This window comes from Aphelocoma coerulescens, chromosome 2 (genome assembly GCF_041296385.1).
Source record: "Aphelocoma coerulescens isolate FSJ_1873_10779 chromosome 2, UR_Acoe_1.0, whole genome shotgun sequence".
Classification (NCBI taxonomy): domain Eukaryota; kingdom Metazoa; phylum Chordata; class Aves; order Passeriformes; family Corvidae; genus Aphelocoma; species Aphelocoma coerulescens.
This window is the reverse complement of record NC_091015.1, coordinates 52,361,126-52,389,081: the sequence shown is the minus strand read 5'-3', so window position 1 is coordinate 52,389,081 and position 27,956 is coordinate 52,361,126. Positions and strand designations below refer to the sequence as shown.

The 27,956-nt window shown below is 39.7% G+C and overlaps 1 protein-coding gene across 3 annotated transcripts in view; it reads left to right on the top strand.

Annotated features, from left to right (window-relative positions):
• CPNE4 (copine 4) overlaps positions 1 to 27,265 on the top strand; it is a 242,059-nt gene extending 214,794 nt beyond the window's left edge. For all 3 annotated transcript variants that reach the window (XM_069007457.1, XM_069007456.1, XM_069007455.1), the window contains exons 12-16: positions 3,930 to 3,984; positions 12,926 to 12,977; positions 17,320 to 17,453; positions 19,934 to 20,170; positions 26,683 to 27,265. In XM_069007457.1, coding sequence (XP_068863558.1) covers positions 3,930 to 3,984; positions 12,926 to 12,977; positions 17,320 to 17,453; positions 19,934 to 20,170; positions 26,683 to 26,814 — 610 coding nt within the window. In that variant the 3' untranslated portion in view covers positions 26,815 to 27,265. The remainder of the gene's footprint in view (positions 1 to 3,929; positions 3,985 to 12,925; positions 12,978 to 17,319; positions 17,454 to 19,933; positions 20,171 to 26,682) is intronic.
• The last annotated feature ends 691 nt before the right edge of the window (positions 27,266 to 27,956 follow it).

Genomic DNA, 27,956 nt, shown 5'->3' with positions numbered 1-27,956 from the left:
CTGCAGTCTTGGAGCCCTGACAATTAATTTCTGTGCGCATTAATTTACATTTATCAATATAAACACCGAACCTGAACACTCTCCCTGATTTTTTTTTAGGGTATAACATAGATCTGCTCAGTCTTGGGTACCTTTCAGTATATGCCTGTTTGACTGAAAAACTACCAGAAGCCATATACATCTATGCTTGCATGACTACGCATGTCCTTAAATAACCAGGTATAAAAACCAGAGTCTGATGCTTTTGCTTTTTTGATCTTCATGTCAAGTACTTCAGCTTTTTGAAAGTTACACTGTGTTTAAATTTTCAAAGAACTATGTAAAACAAAGAAAATATAAAAGGTGAAGTAGACATGACAGAGTCATTTTGTGAAGATTCTGCCACGTCACAGTCCTCTTTTTCTTTCTTGATACTGTAAGTTTCAGGTTCTATAGAAGCAGCTTGTTTTTCCAGTTCCATGTTTCTCTCCTGTCCTTTCTCTTTAGCAGTCTGCCTCCAGCAGGACAGTGCAGGCAGTTTCCCTGCAGGTGCCAAGGACTCTGGCTAGCTTTAAACAAAACAAGTCACAGATCCTGAGGTTGCTTGAGGATGAGGACATGACACTGCCCGTGTCCTTGTGTCTCAGCTTTCTTCCTCCCAGCACAAACTGGTGATGCCCAAACTGCATTTGGGAGCAGCGTCAGGCACAGCTGGACCCAGCACTGTCCCTGGGAAGTCTCTGGGTGTGCTGATTGGCAGGAACTAGCCCTGCACCAGGGAGGGTGCTCACTGATCATGCCTATGGCCATGTCCCATTGCTTCAGCCAGGGTCAAAGGCCTTTTCCTGCTATAAATGACACCCAAATGTCTGAGCAAGCAATACAAAGGAAAAGAAAACTGGTTTTCACTTTTCTTCTTTTGAGTGAGTTTAAATTACAAAGGAAGAAAAGTCATTAGAGCAGATGCCTTTCCTACTGAAATGCCAGGCTAGGAAACAGGGCTGGAGTCCCTGATGCATGCAATTCACCCCTGAGGCAGGAGCAAACCTTCTTTTCATTTTCTGACTCCAGTTTAAGTTCCTGGATGGCCTAGACCTTGACATATCTTCCAGAAGCCAGGAAGCTGCTCTGCTTTCTTCTGCATGCTGCCATGATAGCCCTGGGTCTTTTAGATCAGCTCACACACACCCCTATACCATAAGGGATTATCCTGGAAGAGAGAGTTCTTTTCTGCCCTTCTGGGTCACTTTTTCCCTGCTGTGTCTCAGAGTGCAGGACAAGCAGAATGAGGGCTGCAGGCTCAGCTGTTGGATTTGTTTCTCATGTAATAAAGTGAGACGTGGATGGGAAGACTAGAGGGGGTTATATTGTAAAATACCACTAAGCCATTAAACTGCTCACTTACTAAATAGCGAGACCTTTATATTAGCTAAACACTTTGTTTTGTGTGATAGCAGGAAAAGTGTTCCATAAATTTAAATTTTATTTTTATTCTGAAAGCTGTCCACTGCAATTTTTGAGGTGTGGTCAGGAGATAACATGATGATGTTTTTTAATGCAAGAGATGTCATGACTATCAAAAGGTTCCTTTCTTACCTTAGAAATCAAGCTCCAGTAGCACATGAGAGTTAATTTCTTGGTCCCAGCAGCTTGAATCAGATTACCAGAGATATGGACCTAAATTCTGGTGAGCTATCTAATGAGAGTGTGGAGCTATTCTGGGTGAGGCAACAGAAAGTACTAAGCACAGGAGAAGACCCCAGGATACCCCTGCTCTCTAGAATTCATGTCCTTCCCTCTAAAAAGCAGCCTTGTGGAGTCCCATTCTGAGGGTGTACATGATCATGCTTTACTCTTTCACAGTGTAATGGTTGCACTTACTCAAAAATGAGATGTGGGAGGTTCAAATATAAAGGCAAGTGTCCTGACTGTGGAGGTAAGGTATTCTGGGTGCAGAATAACAGTGGGGGCTGTGCCACTGTGTGACTGGGAATGTGGGAGTCTCGCCACCAGAAGGAGAATCCAGGCTGCTGGAGGTATGACTTATTGCTGTCTCTGAATTGCTGCAGAGCAGAAGATGGAGCTGTAGATGTAAGAGTGCCTACGCTTGTTTACACTCCAGAAACATTGCAGTAGAAATGCAGGCACTGGATGGGTTTAGGGCATCTCCCAGTTATATAACTGCTGCCAACATTGAACTTAGACCCTTATGTTCTACCTCAGTAAAATTCTAAGTAAAATTCTTTTTTAGCCTTTGTTTGTTCTTGCCCCAAATCAATTAGCTGCAGCTCTGCAGAGTTTGATTTTCTAATCCAGCCATGCTTAATCATTGATGTAAAACAAGATCCCCCCCCCCCCCCCCCCCCCCGGATTCTTTTCTAATGGTTTCTTATTTCTTGCCCTCAAAGTGTGTGCCTGAATTCTCTGCATGCATTTGTAAGGGCTTTCCCGCTTACAGAAGTGTTTAATCAAAGAGAATGCTATCAGCAGGTGGTTAGCATTGAATGTCAGCAGCTACTTCATTTCTGACATCTCCTGGGAAAAAATTGTTTCATTACCATGCAAATGATGTTAGTCTTCCTTTCCAAGATCCATTGTCACATGGTGTAACATATGGTACACAGAACTGTGCTCACAAGATCTATGCAGCAGAGGGAACATAGTTCTGCTTTCTTTTAAGGCCTTCAGTTTTTCTTTAGGTTGTATCAGAAATATCATGAGGCCTTTAACAGCCTATGCCAGACAAAAGAACCAAGCAGCTTTAATGGATGCTATTATCTTTTTGGAGTATGTCTGAGATCTGAATTACTCAGTTGATATTTAGAGTGGCCATCTCTTGAACTACACCAAAAAATTGAAGCTAGTGGCCTCTCCTGGGAATTTTTAAAAGTTCCAATCATGGTAGTTGGAACTCAACTTTTCCAAGGGCTGTGAAACCCTGTAAGTAGACTAGGATAAAACTAGTCTGATTCATCAGAGGACTGGAGTACAGTTCAGTGACATCAGTGAGACTTCAGGATGTGTCTAGAATTAAGCATATGTTTGAGTGAATTGTTAACCTCAAGTGTGTGTGATCAAGTGCTTTGCTGACTCAGGGACAAGACATTCCTTGCAGCTTGTTGTTTTCCACTTTGCCATCTGGGAAGAGGCAGCTTGACAGCATGTGGGCTGTGTGAGACATTGCATTTCTGAAAGGGTATTAACAGCTTTGAAGTTTCCAGGTTCTCTGAATCAGGTATTTTTTCTCTTGCAGATCTTACTTGGGTAGAATAACCTCACTGTAGTGTCTGAAAGCAAACTTTCAAGGCATTCTGGCGGGTTATCAGTCAATCTATGTCTAAGTAAATTAATCTCATGTTTTAGTGGAACTACTAAAGACACAGGTGAAAGCTTTACAGAACCTGCAGTTTTGGGAGCATGAAAGTGCCCCTTCCAGATATTTTAGGAAGTCCCTTTTGAACAACTGGACAACTGTAAGAACCCAAATTTGCAAACACTTTTAATCTGAGTCATATCTTTGCTAGACCCATTTTCTGAGCTGGGGGAGCACATCCATACTTATATGAAATAAATGTTATTACAGGCTGTTCAGTCAACAAACTCTCTTGCTTCAGCCAGGTAACACAAAAGAGTGGGTAATACAGACTTGCTATTGCATTTGTGGGAGAAGCACAAGACATACAATACTGATCCCTCAGTATTCTCCAAGTGATTTTAATTTCCCAAAAATACTAGGAGCTCACCTGAAAAATCTTCCACTCCCCCGCTTCTGTTCAGCACACACCCCTACTTCTCCAATCCAGTACCCTTCCAGTCTGCCATCACTTGACTTAAAAGCCATTTCTGTGCTGCTTTGTATTTCTCACGAATGCATACAGAGGACTAAATGTTTATTGTAACAATTTGCATTTCTCTGTGGGTACTCTTATATTTTTTTCATTCTTTTCCAGTGACAAAATGTTCCCAGCCTTTGGATTTGGAGCAAGAATACCCCCAGAATACAAAGTAGGTGCCTAAGTGTAATTTTCTAATTTCCTTGAGTTATGAGGCACAAAATAAGGGAGAAATGGCGCAGGGCAGGGCAGGGGCAAATGGGAACAACTCCTCTGCTTGTTTTCTTCCATCTGGCTTTCTCACCCAGTGATACCTCACTGAAAACAGAAATCAGGCAGGGCTAGACTTAAAATAATTGTTTGAGACCCAAAATATTTTGTGGTATTGGCAAAGCTTTGTTAGTGGATGCTAAGAGGAGAAATGATGTTTTGATCATCCCTTGTCAAACATCTTCCTGAAAATAAAGACTTGAGAAGAATTTTGCCCTGTGGCAAATTTCAGTGTCATAGTGGACATGGTCAATACCAGGAAGAGAAATGCAAGAGCATGTAGCCATGCTGGAGAGAAGTGGTACTTATAAACAAAAAAAAAAAAAAAAAAGAGAGTGCTCTGCAGTGATGCTGCAATTGTGAGCATAAATATGCCATCTGGTAGGGTTGGAGTGTAGACAGTGATGAGAAAAAAGGAGTATCCAACAGAGAAAGGCCTAAGAAGAAATAAGTAGAAATTCAAATGCTTTGTTGCACAGAGGTAGTTCTGCACAGATAAGTAATCAAAATCTAGGTGGGCACTCTGCAACTCAGATACTGTCTGGAAAGGAGAAGTATTAGCCATCTGATCATGCAGATTTCATCCATTATCCCCATATGCCCTGCTCTGGGTTGGGTCTCTGGGCTGTGGCTGGGGTAGGGAGGTGAACAACTGGCCAAGTAGGAATTTCTGAGAGGGATTGTGTGCTTTCAGCATTGTAATGCCTGAATCAGCACATGAAAACAAATGCACCAGTGTGTTCCTCACAGCTTGTAGGTTTGGTACCTGCAGAAGAACAACAGTAGTGATGTACAACAAATTTGATATGTGTCTTGCAAACAGATGTCTAAGGTAAGTTAACATATATTTTAACAACATTGCTTTCTAAGCTTGTCTGTGCCTGACAAGGTGTTTTGCCTTGCTTTGTTTCTGAAGTGTAACACTAGCGTTAATGCTTTCTAAAGTCAGAGACAGCTTCCAGAACTCTGATGTACATTTTAATGTGGTATTATAAGCTCAGAACATCTGTGTCTGTTACATGTTTGATCCAACTGCAGCAGCTGACAACCATCACTGCTATTTAAGGTGGTGTGCCAGGGCCTGGTTGTTCCATCATCTGTGAGGTGACCATCAGTGCATGGGGGAAAACTTGCAAGTTTTTCAGTTGTAGAGAGCCATCCTTATCTAAGGACTGCTTGAAGGAAGGTGTTACTGTGCCAGCTGAAGTCTTTTCAGTGGCTTCCTGGTGACAGAAGTATAATAAAGTTCACAGCACAAAACTGCTCTTCCCAGCCAGAATAATCAGCTGGTAGCACTGATGCTTCAGATCACATGAGCCTTTTGGCAACATACCAGTTTTGCTAGACCCCAGTATCATTCTTCTCAACTGATTGTGAGAGCACATTTCAGGTGTTAGCTAGAAAACAGATGTCTTGCCAGAAAGTAACTTTGGGGGTCTGTGTAATCAGATATTCCTAAAACCACCCACACCAATTGATTTTCTGCTTTGGCTGAATTAGTGTTTGGATAATTTCCTGACAAATACCCTTAAGAAACTCAGAGACTTGCACTGAACTTAGTAGTGCATGCATGAATGAAGAGTCTTATCCCATAGCATGAGCTCTCCTGAACAGTCTGCCTGTTGCTAACTTCTCAAAGCAAGAAAAGGATGATTGAGGGCCTTCAGATTTTGAAAAGTAAGGGTAAACTTAGAAGATGGGGCTGCTTGCTTGTGGATTACATATATGTGACTAAATAAAAAAGTCCCAAAGTAAATGGAGATGCAGGTGAAGACCAGAACAACATCTTTAATCTCTGCTATGGAAACTTCTGACAGAAAGTGACAAAGAGAAAATGACATGACTTCAGCTTACAAACATAGTAAAACCTTGAAGAAGACAAGAACCACATTGCAGGGGACTAACTCTTCTGGGCAACAGATGGGGACAAATAATCAGCTTGGTGTCTGTCATGGGCACATCCAGCTGGAACCGCATGAGGAGTTAACAGTCATCTGTGCTACTGTTCAGTCCCTCCCTGTGATACTCTACACAGTCCATAAAAGTATCTGTCTTCTTAAAATATCAACACTTTTGAGTCCCTGCTTGGCTTTGAATGCACTTTGGAATTGAAAGATACATCCTTCAAGAGTGAGGAGTCAGCCTCATCATGGTGCATTATTAAGTCAAGACCAATAAACCTGAAAATCCTTCAGTAATTTAGTCTACACTGCTGTAAAGTTAATTCAAAGCCAGCAATGGTGTTTGATATGGAACATAGCAAAGATGCATAGGAAACAGAGAAGAAACTGATAAAATTAGAAGTAACAGAGACTGTAGGAAAAAAACACTCCCACGTTTCTTCCTTAACTTCTTATTTCCTGCTGCAAAAATATGGTAACACTATAGACACTGCAGCAGTGGTGCAGATCTTGTGCTGTTCAAATGATTTTTTCATGTTTTCAGTCACAGGTATTACAATTCATACATACCATATATTTGTTTTACTAAAGGAGAGCAGTGCCACTACTGTAATAATTTACATCTTCAAATTTAGGTTGAATCATTATGAGAACTTCTAAGCTCTGACCCCATCATGTGGATAAATCAGCTTCTCGTTAATTTAGTGTCTGTTTTCAAGCCTCCAGTCCTAATGAAGGGATCTAACCTGCTCATAGCATGTTGGTCTCTGCACTCCAGCATCTGGTCTTCTATTTGTTTCAGTAGACAACAAATTGCTAGGGCTATGGAAGAAATTATTCCCACTGCCAAGGCTTCCTAAGTAACCATGGAGCCTCCATACAACGTAAACAACATAGCTTCTTTCCTGAACTATGTCAGTATCCATCTCTGCAGGCTCTTCATAAATCTCTTGATGTTGTACCCCTTTAAATCTTGTTTTTATTTATGTTTTCTACAGAATTTCCATTTCAAGAGCACACTGCTATGTTGTGTTGACTTTATTTTCCCTCATTTCAACTCCAAATGACACACTTCAGCTGTTAGCAGAAAACCAGCAGTTTCTTAGTGGCATAAGGAATCTGTGGGAGTGAAGGAAGCAAGACTTGCCATATATATCATTCCTCATCAGTCTAGAGATCTTTCATCTAATATTTGACAATATGATCTTCTTCCACCAAGACCTGACAAACACGTCACCCTGCTCCTTGTTCTCAGAAAATCTCTGAGAGAAATATTCCCTTTGTGAGTTTCTATCATACAAAACTTGCAGAATGTGCCAGTTATTCCACAGCAGTGTCTACAACCCATGCCTTTATTTATTTATTTTTTCAATTAGAGGAAGCATCTGAGAAGTCTGATGTACAGTGAAGAGGTGGCAGATAATATGGGCTCAGACACAGCTGTGAAAGGTCACAGTGAAGAGGAAGAAAGAAAGCAAACCACACACACTGACTTCTTAGCAGGCAGGACTCAAAGGAGCTGAAAAACCTCACAGGAGCACAAGGCTTACTGTTAAAATTAAAAGCAAGTTCAAATTGTGTTAACCCTATGACAGGTGTATTGCCATTAGTGAAGGCCTCTTTCCTAAAGAAGAATTGCAGGCTGACACATGAATAGGTATTAAGCAATTTGCAGTTTGTTTTAAGACAGCCCTGGTTATTTCTGTATTTTTAGTGAAAGCTTCATTCCCTGATTTTGCCGTGAATGTGTGCTGGAGACAAACTCACTGCAGTTACAGACACAGTGCAGCATCTTTACAACCCTCACCTGCACTGGTTTGTTGGACAGGTAAGAGACTTGAAAAGTGCCATGGTCTTTACGATTCCTGCACTTTTCAGGAGATTGAAGGCCAAAATAAATTCAAACCTGACAAAAAAAAGAACCAATAGAAGGATGTGTAACAGACCAAGGGGCAAAACAGAATTTGTCTCCTTATCCATGCAACTCGGATTTAGACAAGGAAACTGGACAGCATGCACAAAAATGAAGTATAAAGGAAAATGAATGGCCCAGCTTTGCCAAGCAGAAATGTGTACAATGTTTCTTAGCGAGAAACACAAGCTGTCCAGCTCCCAAAATATTTGATTAATGAGCATTCTGAAAATAATAGCTTTTGAGCAAGAGTACTTGAAATTCATTAGTGTCTTAAGCTTTTGCAAAATATGCAGGCATTTCATATTTAGTTTTCTGACTGGCAGTGGCTTAATAGCATTCAGTTTATTCACAGATAAGTGTCCAACATAGTGCATTTTGGCATTTACACTTGTATGCATCTATTGTTCACAGATTTCTGACAATCTCTATTTAAATTATTAAGAAAGCATTCCTAGATGTCTGAATTTGTCAGATTGTTTGCCAAGTAGTCCTAGTACCATCACCATATAGGAAAGCTGGAGCTATCTGGGACATGGAGGTTAATTTAAATGAATTCAACATTCTAGAGAGGGGGAAAAAAGGATTACTAATTTTCAGAATTCATGCATACATATTCAGCATTTGAAAATAAATAAAAACCATAGCTTCTTATTTTAAAAATGGAAATTCAGTTAAAGGGGTTTAAAAAATGTGTAGGCCAAAATGGAATAACAAGTCTCAATGAAACTTAAATAGAACAACTTTGCACAGTTCAAAAGCTTTCCAGCAAGTTGCTTTATCAATGTTGGGGGATTTATTATTTTTCAGATTCCAAGGTAGGGTTTTTGTTTGTGACTTGAGCTTTCTATCTGAGTTCATGAAATAAATTTTTGAGAAATCTCAAAAATTTTCATCAACTATGAAATTCTCCTTTCCTTTCAGCCTAAATTAGAAAAACCTTTCTAGCAAGGGCCATGCTATGAGGATGAATTTCACTGCATCCCAATATAGGGGAAATAAGTTACCTTCTATGTTAAATCAGTGTGATTTTTCTACTGAAGTGGTCATAAGCATGTGGAAGTATGGTTATGATTCTTCCAAGAGACTCATGGGTGCCATCACATTGATGGAAAACTGCAGCTGTTTGTCACTGTGTATGTGCAGACAATGGAGGCATTGTATGGTGGTAAGAAACAACATTTCTATAGCCTCTCTTAGCAAAAATATTCTGTACTGTTTATTTAATTGTCATATCCTCAGAAATGCTGTCACTGTAATCTGTATCATAATGTATGTAAGAGCTACTTATTTTACTTGTTAAAAACCTTTCAAGAGTTACCTGAGAAATAGTATGTTCCTGGTGTAGGAAGTTCCTGGACAGCTGTGGTTTAATAATCCCGCATCCATGATGGTATCTGCTAAAGAATGTATCTGGAGCCCTGCAGAGGGAAAAGATAAATACAGAGCCAAGTGCATGTGAATGTCTTGAGCTACAGGCTTTGAGTGCAGTTCTGTGCAGCAGCCCAAGTCACGCCAGGCTGATCCCATGTAACCACCTCAGCATGCCAGCCTTTCTCTCTCCTTCCCTTTTATGGATTGATTTTATGGATTGATGGTAAGAGAGGAGGGCTGAGCAGAGCGTCAGCTTCATATTTGAAACTTAGTCCAGGGTCTGTGACACACTCAGGGTTTTGTGAGGACATTCCTTAATGTGAGGCTGACTTCCACCACAGACCATGGTCTGCAGTTCTTGGCAAAGTTCTCTATGCCAGGTAGTGATGTAAAGCAGTCATTCTGTATTTGTGTGACATCCTGACATATGCCAGGATTTCCTGATTGTTAGATTGATCCACAATACAAACCACCCTCCTAAATTATATAAACATGCCTGTCTCTGAACAGCCAAGTGTCTTGTTGTTCCCCCAAGGCTTTCTCGGGCTTCAGCATCTTAGGTGTTCACACTTTTGCCTCCTTTTTTCCATTAGTTTATAAGTTCTGGGAGTGTCATTCAAGGGCTGTGTCACTCAGTATCAGAAAGATGCCATTTACCAGCTTCTGGTTCTCTGTCATCTGCATGGTTTGCCCTTCAGCCACAAAGCCCTTGCATGTTTAATTATAAACAGGGAAAAAAAAAAAAAGGAGGGAAGCTCATCACCTTGCACTGTTTAGAAAGCAAAAACATTAAATGTTTGATCCAAACCACCTTTTGATATGGATGAGCTTTACATGGAGTCCTATCAGCTAGCAGCCCAAGTTCAGTAAGACCCTCATGAGGCGTGAGTCTCAAGTCTCTTCTGGTTTGGACACTTCAGTTCTGGCCACCACAGGGAAGACAGAAAAGGGGCAGGTTGAAGCACAGTTGGCTTTACTTAAGAGAGTAGGGGATGGGTTCTGAGCATTTGGAGAAGCTCTGCTTTAAAAAAACCTGCTGTTTACCTACCTTGGGTCATGATTTCCTGTTTGTGAACCGTCATTGAGCTGCTCAAAGAACTTCTCTCCTTCACATTATACTTAAGTCTTGTTTAAATTGTGATATATTGCTCAGAGAGCATAGGAAACAAGCCAATGCTTCTGCACATTCATTGTGTTTCCTGTGCTGCCTTCAGGGTGCATTTTAACACTTGCTCCTAAAGCAAATGCCCCTCACAATGTATGAGGGCCATTTGCTTTAGGAGGATAGCAGCCAATGCTCAGATAGTATTATTTTTTGGATCATTGTGCACATTGACTAGACTTGGGTTTTCCTTATTGGCCTGAACTGTTGTCTACGTTTTTCTTAAATAATAACCTGGGTGCCATAGCCCTGAACCAGATAAATTGTTTGCATTATGTGATTCTGAAAGAGGTATGGCAACAAAAGCATCCAAATCATGCTTGCATGTGAGATTAAAATACTGTATTCATAGCTTTTGAAAAGATTTGTATTTTCCTTTAGGTATAATTTCAAATTGGAATAAAGAAATAAAATCACTCAAGAGGCACAGTGTCGGAAGAATCAGTCTGCAATACATAAACATGCATTGCCACCCTTCTTGCTTTTATAACACAGTTAAAGCAAAATACAGAAACCCTGAAGGAAGAAGAAAGGCTACTGAACAACAACAAAAAATATCAATGACTGAAAACTCCCATAACAGTTCTTGACAGATGCAATTACCTTTGGCCTGCAGCTGATCATGAGACTGGCAGATACCAGCTGGGCAAAGTGCACTGAGAGACATCCAGAGCAGCCAGGCAGAAGGGCTCTGGAGCACCTCTGATGTGTATCTGGCAGCCCTGATCTTCTGTGCTGCTCAATGAGGAACATAGAGAGGGACTTTCTGCATTATCTTCCATGGCCAAGTAGGGTAGACTGAATGGCCCACATAAAACCCTCTCTAAGTCTGATGCTTGGTGTAGGCATACTGAATTCCTGGCTGGGCTGAGGTAACTGCAGACTTCTCAGTGAGGTTTTGCTTCATTCCTTTCCCATCATGGTAAAAATACTGCTTTATTTAACCTCTTAATAATGGTAGGCATCACTGTGGTAAGCAAGGCTACCATATGATGGGGAAATTCAGTTTCTCTACAAAAAACTCTCTTTGGCAGTAATTAGCCAACTTAACTTACACCACTTTCACAGAAGCTTCTCTGTAGTCACATATTTTATCTATGGGTCTCTTAGCCATAGACCAATTTCTGTACTGTGTTGTCAAGTCTAAACTAGCAAATGAAACAGCAACATCCAACAAATAAATCTCTTCCTGCAAATAATCCTGGTTCCATTGTACAGGAGGTTGCTTTCCATATCACTATGAAGATCCTACAGAGATCTATAAAGCTTTAAATGTGTGTAATTGCAGCTAGCTATATATATATATATATATATGTATAAATGTATAAATGCCTTCTTAAATCTGGGGTGATATACCAAAATACAACTTTAAATTATGCAAATTACCTGCTAAGCTCTCAGTCATATCCACTTTTTGCAAGTCAAATATATATATATATATATATATATATATATATATATATATATATATTTTCACACATTATGCATTGCGAGACAAAATCTGGGATTTTTCATTCAAGAAAATTTAAGACAAAATTAAGAGACTGGGCTTCAGAGCCAAAGAGATTAAAAGGATTCAAGACTTTTCAGTGATCAAAAAAAGAAATAAAAAGGAATCTGAAAAAAAAAAAAAAACCTGCAGGAAAGAATAAACATTAAAGAGGAATTCTGGAACTGGAGACTTACAGTGCCTAGCATTATTTAGGCATACAAAAATCTTGTATTGTTTTCCCAGAGCACCAAAGACAAAATACTTTGTTTTGTTAGAAAATCAACAACTTTGTTGTATTCACAGTGATTTCTTTTAGAAAACTGCTCTGTAGGATTTAATGATAGCTTGAGAGAGAGAGATAGAGATTGGAATATTCACTACATGCAAGGAAAACCAAGAGTCTTCAGGGTTTTTTTTTATTTATTACCCCCCAGACTAATCTAACTTTTTAATCAACTTAGGCTCCTTACACTTCTTACACTACTATTCCCCAGTGGATCCTTGATTTCTCTGGAGAATTACTTTTCCAGTACTCCTTGGCCTTAGATGAGGAACTGTTCACACAGTGAGGTCAGGATGCAGAAGAGACCTGAGTTTCTGCTCTCAGTGCTGTATTACAACCTGCTTTCTCTCTCCTGCAGTCTGAGATGCTGAGCTAGGGAGAGGTGGCATTGAAATCACCTCTGGAATAGATTCCTCTTCTATGCCCAGCACTGATAGCCCAATCCTGTCACCATATTTATATGATTTTTTATGTATTTGGGTGGGTTTTCTTTGTGCCATCTTGTTGTTATTTTGTTGTTATTGACAAGTTTGATTCCAGTTTTGCTACTTTGGTTCTGCAGGGAGCTCCAGCTGGGACTGTATTTCCCACTTAATGGCTGAAAGCTTGAAAGGTCTCAGGTTTACCACAGGAAAAATGTCAAGAGTGTTTAACCACAAGTCTTCTTGGAATAATTTTTCTGACAACAGTCTTCTTCTTTTCTTTCCATGTATCTGCAGGTCTCTCATGACTTTGCAATCAATTTCAACGAAGACAACCCAGAATGTGCAGGTAAGACATTAGGACAGACTGCCATAGTTTTTCTGTGTGCAAAATGTGATTGCATTTTTTATTGTATCACCTGAGTATTATTCAAAGTTGGTTTTTTTAAAGAAGGCAGCTAGGATTTTGGGACCTGACAGGCTCCAAACCATCAAGCTTAGCTTTAGAAATCTTGGAAAGTGCCATACATTAATTTCATGAAAAGTAGGTCCCTCAGTGGACATTCAGCACTCGGACTTTCTGAAATCACTGGCATTTCTGAGAACCAAAGCTGTGTCTCCTAGACTAATTCAAAATCTTCAGCTACCTCAACATCATAGGTTGTGCAGCTAAGAAGGGCAGGATATGAAAAAGCAGGCTGTGAAACTCTGTGATCAAAAATTCCCTCAGTTTAGAGCCAGTTCTTTGACCAGACCTATAGCAATAGTAGCCTGCTGCAAGTTAAGGGCAGGGAAGCAGTTGAGGACTACTGTGGTGGAAAGAAACCTACTTTCCTGAGAGCAGGAGGCTGTTTTAACACAGTGTAAGACACTGGTGTGTTCTACCAACAATCATTAATCCTTGGTAATCAGAGGCCAGATTCATGTTGCAGATGCTGTTGTATGTCTTGTATTTGTAAGTGAGGTCTGCAGTGATTGGTGCTGTCTTTCTAAAGTCTCCTGCCACAATTCATGCATTTTGTAAAAGACAAAAACAGGAGAATAACCTCTAAACAGAGAAGCAGTAAAGAGTTTTTCTCAGGTGATCATTGCTGTCTAAAATCCACAGATTGTTATTCTCCCTTATCCTTCTGCTTCCGTGCAAATACTGAACTGGGTATTTCAAAATGCTCTTCCTGTTCAAATTTTCTGGCTGCTCCTTTTAGCCCTTCACAGGCTTATTAGTGGCTTTCTTTCAGGCATGAGCAGCAAATAAGTTCAAGATGAGAACTAAGATGCAAAGAAATGAAGTGAGGAAAAGAGAGGACAAGCAATCCAAGGGAAAGAGACATCAGAATTCAGAGTTCACTCATCTTAAATGCAAGACCGTTTTGGTTCAGTGGGCATTCCTGCTTTGTTGTTGCACTTGAATTGTTGGACTGCCCCAGCCTTTGCAGGTCACATGCTTGAAATGCAGTTGGGCATAAGTCCTACAGCTGCTTGATATGCTCACACAGCTTTTTACATTGCTTTTAAGGAGTCCAAAGAAGCAGAAGTTACATGTATGCATCTAGAAGTGCCTGTAAGCTTGTAAACCAGCTTGATGCTGATACTTCAGTCACACTGTTGGTGTGGGGATGGGGTGGGGAAGCAAAAGAGACCTCAGAATTCTGTCTGGACCATCATATTTTATAATGTGTTATTATGACAGTTAAAAGTAGTCAGCATTAGGTGATAACATATTTATGCATGTAGTGTTCAAATAGAGCTTTGTTTCTCAGTCTAAATGTGGAATATTTGTGACCCTCTGCAAACTAGAGAAAAGCTCTAGCAGTCCATGCAAACAATACTTCTTTTTATTCCCCCCCCCCACCCCCTTTGCTGCTCCTTTTGAGTTCAAGGCTAATTCTTTTACCACACTGGCATTCTTATATAATGTTTTTTATTGGTGGAAAAGGCTGCCACATCTAGGTGGTGCCAGCAGCAACGTTTGGACAGACAAACCCTCTGCAAGCAAGAGATTTACTATCCAAACCACACTATGTATGCAAAATTAAATGTAACAATGGAAATTAAAGAGGGTAAAAAAAGAAAGGAAGGAGCTGTTCTATGAGACTTGGTTTGTGTCACTTAATAATTTAAACTTTATTTGTATCTTTGCTTAAAACTCAGTTATCTGATAAGTTAGCCCCTCATCTGAAAGGAGCTCTAGGCCTCAGAAGACATAAAAAGATGGTTGCAGCATGAAAGAATGCCAGAGAAGACATTTTGCAGCATTTGCACCTGTATCTGCAAGATATAAAAAGCACTTGTTTGTCTTAAATGATACCTTTTTAAATAATATCCATCTGGGTGAAAGCAAGAAAAAGAGACAAACCAGAAAATATGTTGTTTAGTCATTTACTGCAGCTTGCTCATCTGCCTGTCATGGGTGTTTGATTAGTTCCTACCACCAGTTGTTCTGTGATGTTCTCTAGATGCTCTCACTGAATTAGGTGGCACAGGGAGCAGTAACACCAGCATGTCACATGGAGAAAATATGCAAGAGTGACAAGAAGATGAAGTGCTTAGTGATTACACTATTTTACCTTGTACTATCTAGCATACTTGCCAGAAAATAAAGTTAAATTGCTTAAGAGTATCTTGTTTTAAAGAAACAGCAGTTGGATGCAATATAAAAAGCATGTGTCTATTTTGCCTTTGAAGAATTAAATCCTTTTCTCTGTGGAAGTAGAGCTTTTGTTGGCACAAAGTAGTGTGAAGCATCACTCTACATACAGGGACTGTATATTAAGATGAAGAGCACTGGAATTGATAAAATATGGATATCTTCGCCTGTTATCATTTCCATTCTTGAAAATTTTAGTCTTTATAGTCTTATATTCAGTATATTTATAGTATATTACTTTTATAGTCTTACAATTAATACTTGGTTTATTATCTGAGGAAGAAAGTAGGCAACAACCTCTAGTCTGAATGAATGTTTCTACACATCTGTTTTAAACCCATATATCTATCCATACACTGTATTTCATTGGAGATGCTGAAAGTGGATTCCAAATAAAAGTGGAAAGGTTGAATTGTGAAAAAAAAATGCACATTGACTCTATTTAAAAGACAGGAGTACAAGAACAGCAAGCTACAAAGTAATCCACTCACATATCCTGTTCAGTTGGGATTGGATGGACAGTAGATATTTCTAAAATGTATTAATCTGGGAAAGCAAATTTAAAAATTGTGTTTCTAGAACATGTCTCTTTCTAAGATGAGAGCAACTTTCTGACATGAACAACACTAAATCTCTGTGGAATGCAGGGAGTAAGGTTTATCTTACACTATTTTACTGCGTAAGAAGAGAAGTACAGTGTATCTTGTCATCATCTTAGGGAAGAGTTATGAGACTTTCTTGCAAGATCATTAAGTATATATAATGAAATCCTTAGCAAGTTTAAAATTGGGAGTTAACAAAAGGTCAGTTTTGCAACATGCAATTTAGTCACTGGAATTACCAAGGGAAATTTTGTAACACTACTTTGCATTTCAGCCAATCACAGCTATAATTGGAGCAAGTTCTTTTGTCTGTTGGCACTGCAATGGGAAAATATATATGTATCTGTCTCTAAAGAGAGAAGACTGTCCTCCACCACTTTTTAATAGGAATATATGTGTGTCATTGTAAAACAATTACAACTCCCTGTAATTTGTTAGTAACCACTCTGCACCTATCTATGCTGTAAATTTGGTTGAGTAAAAAATCTCATGAGTGAGCGAGCTTCAGTGCAAACTGAAACTGGCTTAGGATCTTACTGAAGTAATTTCATTCTTCAGCATCCTTTGTAAAGCTTTTCAGTCTATCGCTTTCTTCCCAATATTAGACCTCTAATCCTTTAGGTCTGGTAAACTGGGACTTCTGAATGGGGAGGCTAATGTGCATCACTTCAAGAAATACTTCTTCTCAATGACTGAAAATACCTATTTCCATTCTGTGATCTGTCAAGTGTGTCAGCAGAAGTCTTTGCTCCCTGGTCTGACTATATATCCTGAAATGAAAAAGCCAAAAATAGCTCTCCATCAAAATTTCTCAGCTAAAGCTCATTTTTCTGTAGGCTGCAAAGCATCCTGCTGTTTCTTCCAAGATTTCACAGGTTTTGGTCATAGTCAAATTCAACCTGTGAGCGATTATGCAAATTAACCCTGAAAAATTATTTTCTTAGCACAGGGGAGTCAGGTATTTGAAAAGATGTTTGGATTCCTTAACAGCTTTAGCACATAAGTACAAAGGACAAATTTGTTGGCAACTGCCATGATAAACAAAAACATTTCTCTGAAGAGGAGAAAGAAGTGTTGAAGTGTTTCTTAATGTGTGTCTAGCCTTTCAGCATGAATCTTAGTTGGTGATCAGGAAGTCATCACATATTAAACCAAGAAGATGGAAGCTATCGCATTGCAAGCTCATACATGAAAAATAGACATTAAAAGCTGCTGGGAAGGAGAAGCATGGTGTAATGAATTACATATTACAAACTAGATTCAAGGCAGCTACAGACAGCTTCCTGGAAATTATCTGAAGTTTCTAGTCCTTGCTAATCATGTAATTTTTTTTTTTTTTTTTTTGTTCTTTAAGAAGCCATCTTTCATTTACATTTAAAACAAACTTGATATTGGCAATGTGCTCCACTTCTATTTGTCTTTTGTGTGGTTTTTCATGCCAGGAATACAAGGTGTTGTGGAAGCTTATCAGAGCTGCCTTCCCAAGCTGCAGCTGTACGGACCGACAAACATTGCTCCCATCATCCAGAAAGTGGCAAAATCTGCATCAGAGGAGACCAACACCAAGGAGGCCTCGGTAAGGGAAAAAAGCTGTGTTTGCCTTTTTTTCTTGTGTTACGATGGATCTCTCGTAGGCCATCAAAACAAGACCTTTTAATGCAGATTGTGCCTTCACAGTTTTTATTAACTGCCTTCACAGTAGGCAGCTTAAACCTGTGTCAGCTGGAACAGTATATCCAATCTTTATAGCTTCTATTGCCACTACTTCAAACTCTTCCCCCACTGATCTATTTCCTGCTTTTAGGGCTGTTTTACTGTAGCACACCCAGTTCTTCACTGTGGAGACAGAAATGGCACTACTAAGGTTAAAAAATTGAGCATCGAAGCCCTAAAAGTCTTGGTTGTACCAAGAGATGAGTTCAAATGATTCCCTACTCAGACTACCCAATTTCATGTCTCCTGCAGAGGTTGCACTAAAATTTTTCTGTTCACCTAGGGGATTTTTACCAACCATTCATTTGAAAACTGTAAGGATACAGTTTTCAGCTTGTTATTACTGATGAAGTAATTTGTGCCCTTTAGAATCCAGAAGACAAGTCTGTTAGCCTGCACCTGATAAAAATCCCAGGACAGGTTTCTTGGGCTAAAAGACTTACACATAGATCACAGTTTAAATGTACATCTTTGAGATGCATTAGGTTTATTTGATCCTGCCTTGAAGACAGAATGGGAGAAAGGGAGGACAAGAGAATTGGAGGGAATATGTGAGCGAGTAGGTCTGAACCATTTACAAGAGAAGTGCTGTGGGAGTGAAGGATGTAAGAGAGACATTGTGTACTGAAGCAAGAAAAGTGCCTATGTATAGAACAGAATAGAACTGTGCATTGCTATGTGTCTCATCACCAGGCCTGGAGCTTTCTCTAAGCTTTCTGCATGTGTTGAGCCTTTTTAAAGTCCTATTAGGGCAGCAGTTCCCAAATATTTCTGTTCATGAGTCTGGGCTTCTGACTGATATTTACAAGAGCATGTAGTGACAGAACAAAGGGTAATGGCTTCAAACTGAAAGAGGGCAACTTTAGATTAGATATTAGAAAAAAAAATTCTTTACTGTGAGAGTGGTGAGGCACTGAAACAGGCTGACTGGAGAAGCTAAGGATACCCCATCCCTGGAAGTTCAAGGACAGATTGGATGGAGCTCTGAGCAACCTGGTCTAGTGGAAGGTGTCCCTGCCTCATCATCTGTTGAGCCTAGATGATCTTTAAGCTCCCTTCCAATCCAAACCACTCTATGATTGTATGATTGTTATTCCACTGTTGTTTCCAGAACCTTGGTAGTATTTAGGGTCCCAGTCCTAAAATGCGGAATTGCTATGTTTGAATTTCCATACCCACCTAATCCTGAGGTTGCTCACTCTGTTCCCAGTGCTGCTTCTGATCCAATATGCCATACTGAATAAGTTCCTTCATTCTTCTATACCTAAGCTTCCCCCTTTCTGTCTGAAAAACAATTTATAGCATGAATCTTCAAGATGAAATTTTCTCCCTGCATGTTTTGTTTTAGTCGTAGTAGGACAGTGTGATCAGATCACTTTGAGTTTATACAGCTGTATATACATAAACATTATTGATATTTAATATGTTGGTATTGCTCATGCAGACTGACCAAATTCTATGATTTGTTCATTTTTCCTATTAATGCACATGTGTTAAACGACTCCAGCTGCCTAACAATTCATAAAGGATCCAAGTAAGGGCCACTCTTCACCTTTACCAAGTGAAGATATGTCACAGCTGATGATCCCAGTTCAGTGGGTTTTGGAGACTTGGGAGAGAAATTACAAGCTCACCAAATTGCTTGCTGTCCTCTGGAGAATGAGAAAACCTCTCTTTGGGGCTCTGTATGAAGAGTATGAAGATGGATACATTCCTGCCTTGCTCTCCTCAGGGACCCCATTACTCTGCAGAGCGCAGCAGACCTGCCATGGTGTGGTGCTTCCCCCACAGGCAGCAGTGGGTCAGCCCCCAGTTTGCAGACACCTGCACCCACCCCTCTTGCCTGTTAGCAAAGCCCCTCTGCAGAGAGCTGTCATAACCCCCTGACAGATCTGCTACAGGCCTGTAACGCTCCAGTGGCCCATTCCTCCCTGCCTCCCACTGGTTCCCAAAGGGAAAAAAGGTAAATGGAAACTGTCAGAAGTGATTGCGCAGCAGATGGAAGATAGAGCTAGTGAAGATCTCAGGACTATTCCAGACTTCCCAGCCCAAGATCTGACTCTCCCAGCCCTAGTAGCTAGACACCCCCTTTTCTACACTGGGATCTTTGGCTCTCTCCAGCTCCTGGAAATTACCTGAACCAGAGCTAAACTCCAGAAGAGGAGAAATTAGTTTCTGAGGAGTTTGGGATGAAAAATTCTATATAGTCAATATAAAGGCTCTTTTCTCTTTAAAAAGGTCCATGAGTGAGTTACCAGAAAAATTTTTATACTGCAAAAGTTTAAGCAGCTTTGGAATATTAACTAATGACATAATTTTTCACTTCTTGTCCAACAACTTCAGCAATATTTCATCTTGCTGATCCTGACGGATGGTGTCATCACAGACATGGCTGACACCAGAGAGGCCATTGTCCACGCCTCTCACCTCCCCATGTCAGTCATCATCGTCGGGGTGGGCAACGCTGATTTTAGTGACATGCAGATGCTGGATGGTGATGATGGCATCCTGAGGTCTCCCAAGGGCGAGCCTGTGCTTCGAGACATTGTCCAGTTTGTGCCATTTAGGAACTTCAAACATGTAAGCTGATTTTTCCATCCTTGCTACAGAAGCGTGGATGTGTATAGTGAATGATTCACGGGGCTGGGCTTAACTTTGCATATGCATGAGGTGTTGAGTAAGTCTATGGCATTATTGTGTCAGAAATAGTGAAAAAAAGGAATCAGAATGCAATGTGTTCCATTAATGAGTTGGTGAGGGTGGGGAAGGAAGAGATGAGGCAGAATACATGTGCTTTTTGTGGTGCCAGTCCTTGCTTCCACTTTCTCCCTGCTTTAATTTGGTTACCCTCTCTGTCTAATTTTTCATGGTGTCTCTTCTTCATTCTCTTTTGCATCTGTTCTATTAGGACTACTGTGCTCTGCTTTCCATTCCTTCATTTCCACAGGCAGATGAATGGCTGTGAATTTGTCCTCACAGTGTTCCCTAGGAGGCTGTTTCCTTATTGAAGTTAGGTCCCTGAGTTCTCAAATGCAAGATTATCCACCCACAGCATCCTGGTTGCCTCCAAACCCTTTCCCAAATTCTGTACAAGAACAAAGCCAAGAAAGTGGCATTACTGAACGCTTCCCTCTGCCCTCAGCCAGCTGTTCCTGACTGAGGACAGTGTGATGTAGAAGACACTCTGTAGTAAAGGAGGGAACAGAACCAGCATTAAGTTGACAAATCTAAAGTAAAGCTTTGGTCACGCACTTTCTCAGTCACCTGCCTTACATTGCATCATCTGTTCCAGGAACTTTTCAGCAGCAGGGTAGGGACAGTGTTCACCAGCAGAAGGGGCTTTCCCACACACAGAGGGGTTTTTCAGAGCCCTTTTTCTCCATATGGAGGCATTCATTATGTTCCTCTGCAATGCTGATCACATTCCTTTCCTTCCATTTTTACATCTTTCCCTTCTTTCCTCTCACTTCTGTTACATTTACATGGTTCTCCAGGCTGGTTTTTTGCTCTGTCTAGGAAGGATATCCTCAGTATTTGATTTTAAAATTTCTTTACCTCAGAGTGCAACTGACTCATTCTCCTCATGAGATTGCTCTTTTCAGTCTGCTCCCATACACTAGAGATCCTTAGATTTGGATATGTCACAGCCTAAATCTCAGCTCTGGGCTAGTTTTGATCTGCATATGGGTTCACACTGCTTACATTTCTTTTTTAGTTTAGCTTCTCTTTTAGTTTTTCTGGGCTTTTTGTCACCACAAGAGCTTTTTTTTCCTGTTTGTTACTTCCAAAATACCTTCATTTTCCTCTTTGCAAGAGTAGTTCTTTTTTCTCATTTCAAAATACAATTTTGCAATATTTGTCTTAGATCTAGACACACTTCTTACTTTCAAAAACTCTACTGAGGAGCAAGAGAAACAAACTTGTTCCTCTTTTTCTTCTAGCTTTATGTAAACAATGGATGCAGACAGGAGGGAAAACTCACCTTATGCTATTAGTTTGGTGACACCATGCCAAATAGCTGCAGATTGACTACGGAGTTGTAGATACACACATTTCTGTGCTGACAGTGGCACACAGCCACCTACCTGCTGAAACAAAGTATGAGCACGACCACCTCATAACTTGTGATTCCTTCAGCAGATAATCACAAGTGCGTAGTGCTGCACCGTAGTCACTGGAAAAGTGTCCAGAGCTGAGTTATTTATGGGCTAGTGGGAGAGCTACTTTTAACTAGGTGAAAACATGTTTCTGCAAGGAACTGGCAGAGCCAGCTGCATTTGTTATTTTTAGTTTCACTTTGTATTTTATAATAAAGCTAAAATCATCCTGGATTTAATAGATTAACGGTGACAGTTGCAGTTCTGGGCTCTAAATATATTGTGCCCCTGGTGTTAACTTGTGACTGTATCTGTAGCATTGTTATTGCCAGCAATGGTCAAATGACAAGCATATATCTTTTTAGCTGATTTAGATTAACTTCCCCAGTACTGGGAGAGGAAAGCAATCTTAATGTATATTTCTTGTTAAATAGTGATATTTTTCTCCCTCTTTCAGTAGCAAAGATAATATAGGTACAGAGATAGATTTGTATTTGCTCTATCAGAAAAGTCAAAATATCTTATGCAACCTGATATTTAGTCTGTTTATTGTGATCTTTCAGCTTTTCAACAAATGTCAGTGTAACAGATGAATGCTTATAAAAATAGCCACTTCTGGTTGAATTTCTTTATTGTCATATCCTAAATAATCTCTCTCTATCAACAAAGTGACATTCACAGTTTCCTTGCTTACTTAGCACAAACAAAAGACCATACATCAACTAGTGAAATAATTTTTCATGGGAGAAGTGAGTGTGATGTTTTGATTCAAACTTATTTTTCCCCACAGAGGAAATGCAGATTTTACACATTTGGGAGATTTTTGTCAGATCAGTTCTGACCAAGCACAAGAATTTACATACATCAGCATATAACTTTTGACAGCTTTAAGCAAAATATATATTTAGGCAAAAATCCCATTCCTTTTGTCAATATACCTTGTGTTAATTTATTAAGTAGAAAAAGAAGTTGAAGGATCTTTTTAGAAAGATTAAAAATCAAATTGTGTAAGGTTTATAGGTTTTTCTGATAAATCCAGTATTTGTTCCTAAATCCATATTATATCAATTAATGACAGGAGAGATGAAAATGTTATGTGTGAGCATTTATTTTTTGTTTTGCTGGAAGAGTAAACCAAGATTCCCTTGTAGTCAGCCCAAGCAATATTTTTTTTTCATTACCTCTATGCTCAGGTCAGCTGGGAACTCAAAATCTCGTATCTATACAAAGAGATCAAAAATAATCTGTGCAAAACCCTCCACTTTGAGAAAATGGAAGGCAGGGAGAAAGAAGTTGTAAAAATAATCTATAGAACAAATCCCTTTTATTTTGTAAGTTTGACTTCAGAGAAGGTTTTGAGCCTGCACAGCACTCATACAGGCATTTAACACATTTCAATTAGTTACTCACATACCTAAAATCTTATACTCCCTTCAATGTTTTACTGGCTTAAGACTCAGTGTAGACAGCAGGCTCTGTTATAGGGGTTTAATCTCCTATGCAATACAGTGCATCAGAAGTACTTCAGTAAAACATCTAAGCTCTTTCTCTCTCTTTAAGGGATATCTTTGAAGCCATCAAAGTAATAATAGCAACTGTAGTGACTCTTGGCAAATCCTGTAGTTGTAGAGGTTTGATAAAATCAAGGTAACCATTAGTGCTTAAAAAAAAATTCCCATTGTATAGTGGGTGACATACGCCATTCACTAAAGGTGAAAACAAAGGAAACATATTTTCCCTGAACCTAAGTGATTTTTTTTCTCTCTGTAATCATCACCACCCCAGTAATGTGAGTGTCCTTCACCTGGAACTGTAGAACGGTGATGTTCTGTCACTAAAATGTAGTTGAAGAAAATCACCTGCCTCAATCCATTCACAGTCATATTTTAAGAGATTAAATTCTCTGCCTTGGGGACGTATGATGTATTTACTGGGCACAAATCTGATGCCACGGGTAGATTGTATTCCATTCTGCATTGTATTTAATCATAAAGGTTAACAGCTCTGACTTAGTAACACATACATCACAAAGGAGTGTGGAAAGCACAGCTCATAACCACTTCAAGGAGCAATGTTTTGTGCATTGTAGTTAAAGGTTAGGCATTGTGAAGCCATAGAACCGAACCAAGTCTTTTGTAATACACACCAATTATGGAATCATAGGGGATCATTTTCCTGCTGCTGAGTGATCTAATTGTTGTGTTTTAGCTATCAATTGAGAACTATTCATCTTGAGGTGCTTATTGCTAGGATGCTCTTCAAGCAGTTAAATAGTGGAGAAAATCATTAATTATGATAATACAGTAAATCATTAATTTGATGTCCCATTTGTGGTAAAGACCCAGCAAAGGTAATCCTTACACAACACTGATGAACTGGGTCTGTGTTTTAGCTTAAAAGTTACTGACTGTAATTCTCACTTAAACAAATGCTGCTTTGCACCATCTGAAATGAGAGTGCTTCACCACCACAAAAAGTATGTAAGTTACAGGTGGTCCAAATCATCAGAGAGGAAACCCACCCCAACCCTGGTTTTGGGGTGTTCCCTGCTGGAAAGAGCCCCAGGACCAAGAGACATCACTGGCACGATGAAACTCAGTAAAGCAACAGTTGCCCATGCTCAGACTGAAGCACAGAGTCAAGCCAGCTACCCCAGGACAACCCTGTGTGGCACCACATATTGCCTGTGAGCCTGTGGGCACAGTAAATGCTTTAGCTTAAACCTCAATGAAAGGCTTTTCAGTTGAGGACTCCTCAAGTGGCAGTGATTCAGCGGTGCATCTGAGCCCTGACAGAGCCTGTTCTGAAAGGCTGACCCTTCGTTCAGGAGGAATGGATGTGGCGTCAGAAGAGGGAGGTGGCAGAGGGAGGATGATGCACAGCAGTGAGTGCTGTTGGCCCAGTGTTCTGACATGTGAATTACTCGGATCCAGAGAAGCTGATGGCCAGTGCTCCTGCCCAGCATTTTTAAAGACAGAGCAGAGTGAAGTTTCCTGATTGCTACGGCTCGTGTGTGCAGCGCTGGCCCAGGACTCTTCCCGCACTTCCTGTTTTTACCTCTGTGTAGGGTTGTATTTTTGGTAAGATAGCACAGAGACAGGCTAAGGTATGAACAGCTTTGATAGACTGGGAAGGAGATTTAAAAAACCAGTAATTTTCAGTAACATTGTAGAAATAAGCCATTTGTATGATTCCAGGGGGTATTTTCTGATATTTTAGCTGGAACTAGAGGAACTTTAAGGTCCCTTCCAACCCAAATCATTCCATGGTTCTATAAAACAAGTTTAGGCAAGAACAGGGCAACTCTGTAAAACCATGCATTTCACTTTTCAGGATTAAAATAAATGGGTTCTGTTACTGTGTAACACCTTAGAACAGTTGCTGCACTGTCACACAAAGTATGCTCTATGCTTTGCCAGTTTGTTCACGCAGAAATGTTCCAGGCTTTTTTGCCTGCACAAATATTTTGGTATAAATGTCACAGTAGGGAAATAGCAGTTCATTTTATTTGTTACTAATCCCATACATGAGTCAAAATACAAAAATATTAAAAAAAAAAAAAAAAAAAGAAAGAAAGAAAGAAAAAAAATTCTGTTTCTGATTTTGCTAGCATTATCTTTGTATTTGCAGTATTATAACATTTGATACTGGAATTTCTAATAGCCTGGTGTTTTCGTCACCCTTGGATTAGCGTGCCTACAAATAGTTTACCATTTACATTCTATGTAAACCAAATTTTTGAACTCTGTAAGGATAAGGATGCCACCCCACGAAACAGAAGAGGTCAAAAAACAGGCAATACAACTGCTTTGTGACATGGTAGTTTTGAAACCTGGCTGATAACACAACAGACAGTGAGGAGGAAAGTGTTCATTCATTTGGGAAAAAGTACTTGGTATGCAGAAGAAATGTGATCCAGCCACCAGTTAAGTTCCCATGCATCGTCTGATCTGCAGTCTGCGCTCTCTGGAGTTAAACACATCAATTTAAACCTCTCAAAATGACATTTAAGTATTTGCATTTTTACTGCATTTTGGGCTCAAAGGAAACATGGCCAAGCAGGCTGGCTCCAGAGGACTTGGAACCAGCTCTCCCCAAACATTAGAAACAATCTAATCTAAAACATGGGGCAAGAGGGTGCATGGGAGAACAGGAGTCCACTTTTGTCACTGCTGAATTCAGGGGCTGAGGAATATCCATGCAGCACACGCAGGTACTGGTTGCCCACAAAACATCCACAGGCCCCTCTGCTTAAAATGAAGCATTGTCAGGGTGAGGCAGTAACTGTGTTGTTGATGGAGGACAGGGTTTCTCACTGCACCTCCCTGCCTGGGGTGAAAGCCACTTGCCATCTCTATATCCATCTCTATATCCATCTCTACCTTTCAGGGTCATCAGTTCTTAAGTCTGATTGACACCTGCTATTTTTACATTGCAGGAAGAGCTTTAAAGCCTCCACCAAGCCAAGGATTGAAGCTTTCTTGTAACTATGGTTTAATTCAAATAACAACAAAGTATTTTTTATTGAATTAAAAACCTTCCCAGCCATTAAAACACCATGCCAGATTCTGAAGAGCAGAATGGTGATGAAGGCCTCCCTTTTATAGTGTTGTCCTTTCATGTTCAGCTAGAAGCTCTGCAGGATTCCTTGCTGAACACTGATGAATGAAGTCTTTGCAGCGTTTTATTGTGATATGGTGCTCTCCCAGAGTGCAGGGAAGTTTAGTTACCCTGAACTTAAAACAGTCCAAATGGACCTGAAGTCACACAGAGCACTTTTGGCTTTAGTGTACTTTTAGGCAGCTACAGCTTCATACCTAAACTGACTCATAAAGTGAGTTTCCAGCAATAGTATGATTCACTTTGAGTCTTTTTTGCCTTCCATTTCTGTACCATACTTCCTCCCTTGATCTCATGGCACCAATGCCTCTAAAACCCATGGCACTTGTAGGAGAGAGCCAGGTTAACCCTTGTGTTTTCTACCATTTCCTGCAGGCATCCCCAGCTGCTCTAGCAAAAAGCGTTTTGGCTGAAGTTCCAAACCAAGTCGTGGACTATTACAATGGCAAAGGGATAAAACCAAAATGTGTGTCAGAGTACGAGTCTTCCAGGACACTAGCTCCATGAACCTGCCTGCACTCTTTTACAAAATTAAAAAATAAAAATGCTACTGTCTACAACTACTGTATTTAAAAAAAAAAAAAAATGAAACAAAAAAATAGCACGTTTTGGTGATTTTTAACTAAAATAACCTTTTTTTTTTTTTTGCATGTGTAGCCTAAGGGCTTAAATCTGTTAAGCGGTCGTATTGTTGAAAACTTTTTATGAGAAAAAAAATCCAGAAAAAAAAAGTGAACTCTTTACATTACAGCATGTTGCCTTGAAATAAAAAGTTATCTGTATCTGGTTTTTATACAGGTTTGTTGAAATTTTGCTAAATTTCTTATATTTACACTGTAAAGCATTTTGAAATATTTATTGAGAGTCGATAGCCAAAATGTCTTTGGTTTAATCTGCTATGAACTGAGAGATTTTTCAAAATGGCAGATGCATGAACTGTATTTTGCATGTTTAAAATAAAAACAACACAGTTTTGCAGTTGTCTTTATTTCTCTCTCTGCCAAAAGGCTGCCTGCTTTCAACTTCCATATTCCAAGGGAAGGGTAATGAAGTGTTTCAAGAGATACCTGACCTGAAGCATGGGCATTTCTAATGTTAGCACATTATAGCATGGGCACCAAACAAGCCCACTCAGTCTGTGGCCTGAGTAGTAACTTTTCCAAAGCCTGACAAACCCAGCTGTCACAAAGTGTTCAGACCATAGCTGTAAACAGATCTGGCTTGGAGAGCATGATCCATCAGGATTGCATGTCTAAAACATGCCTACTTAATCCCAACAGTCTGGCTGGCTTTCAAACAGGATGTATTTTGGCTATCCAAATTTATAATTTCTTCTGTTTGGGAATTCTTATTTTGTTTCATTTGTGTTTTTTAATCTCACATGCAGTATGTGTGTGGCACATCTTCCAAAAGAAATTTTGCACTGCCTGATTTTGTGACAAGCAGTCATTTGTAACTTCATCCTCACACAGATCACCTGTGTGTGATTGAAGAACTGGTTTTTTTTACCAAAAGAATATTGAAGCCACCTTTTTAAAAAAAAAGAAGACACACAAGAATGGAATGGTGGTGGATTGCACTTTGCATTGAAATATTTATGTATATAAATGAAGAAATTAGATCGATGTTACTTTTTGTGTTCGAATTTT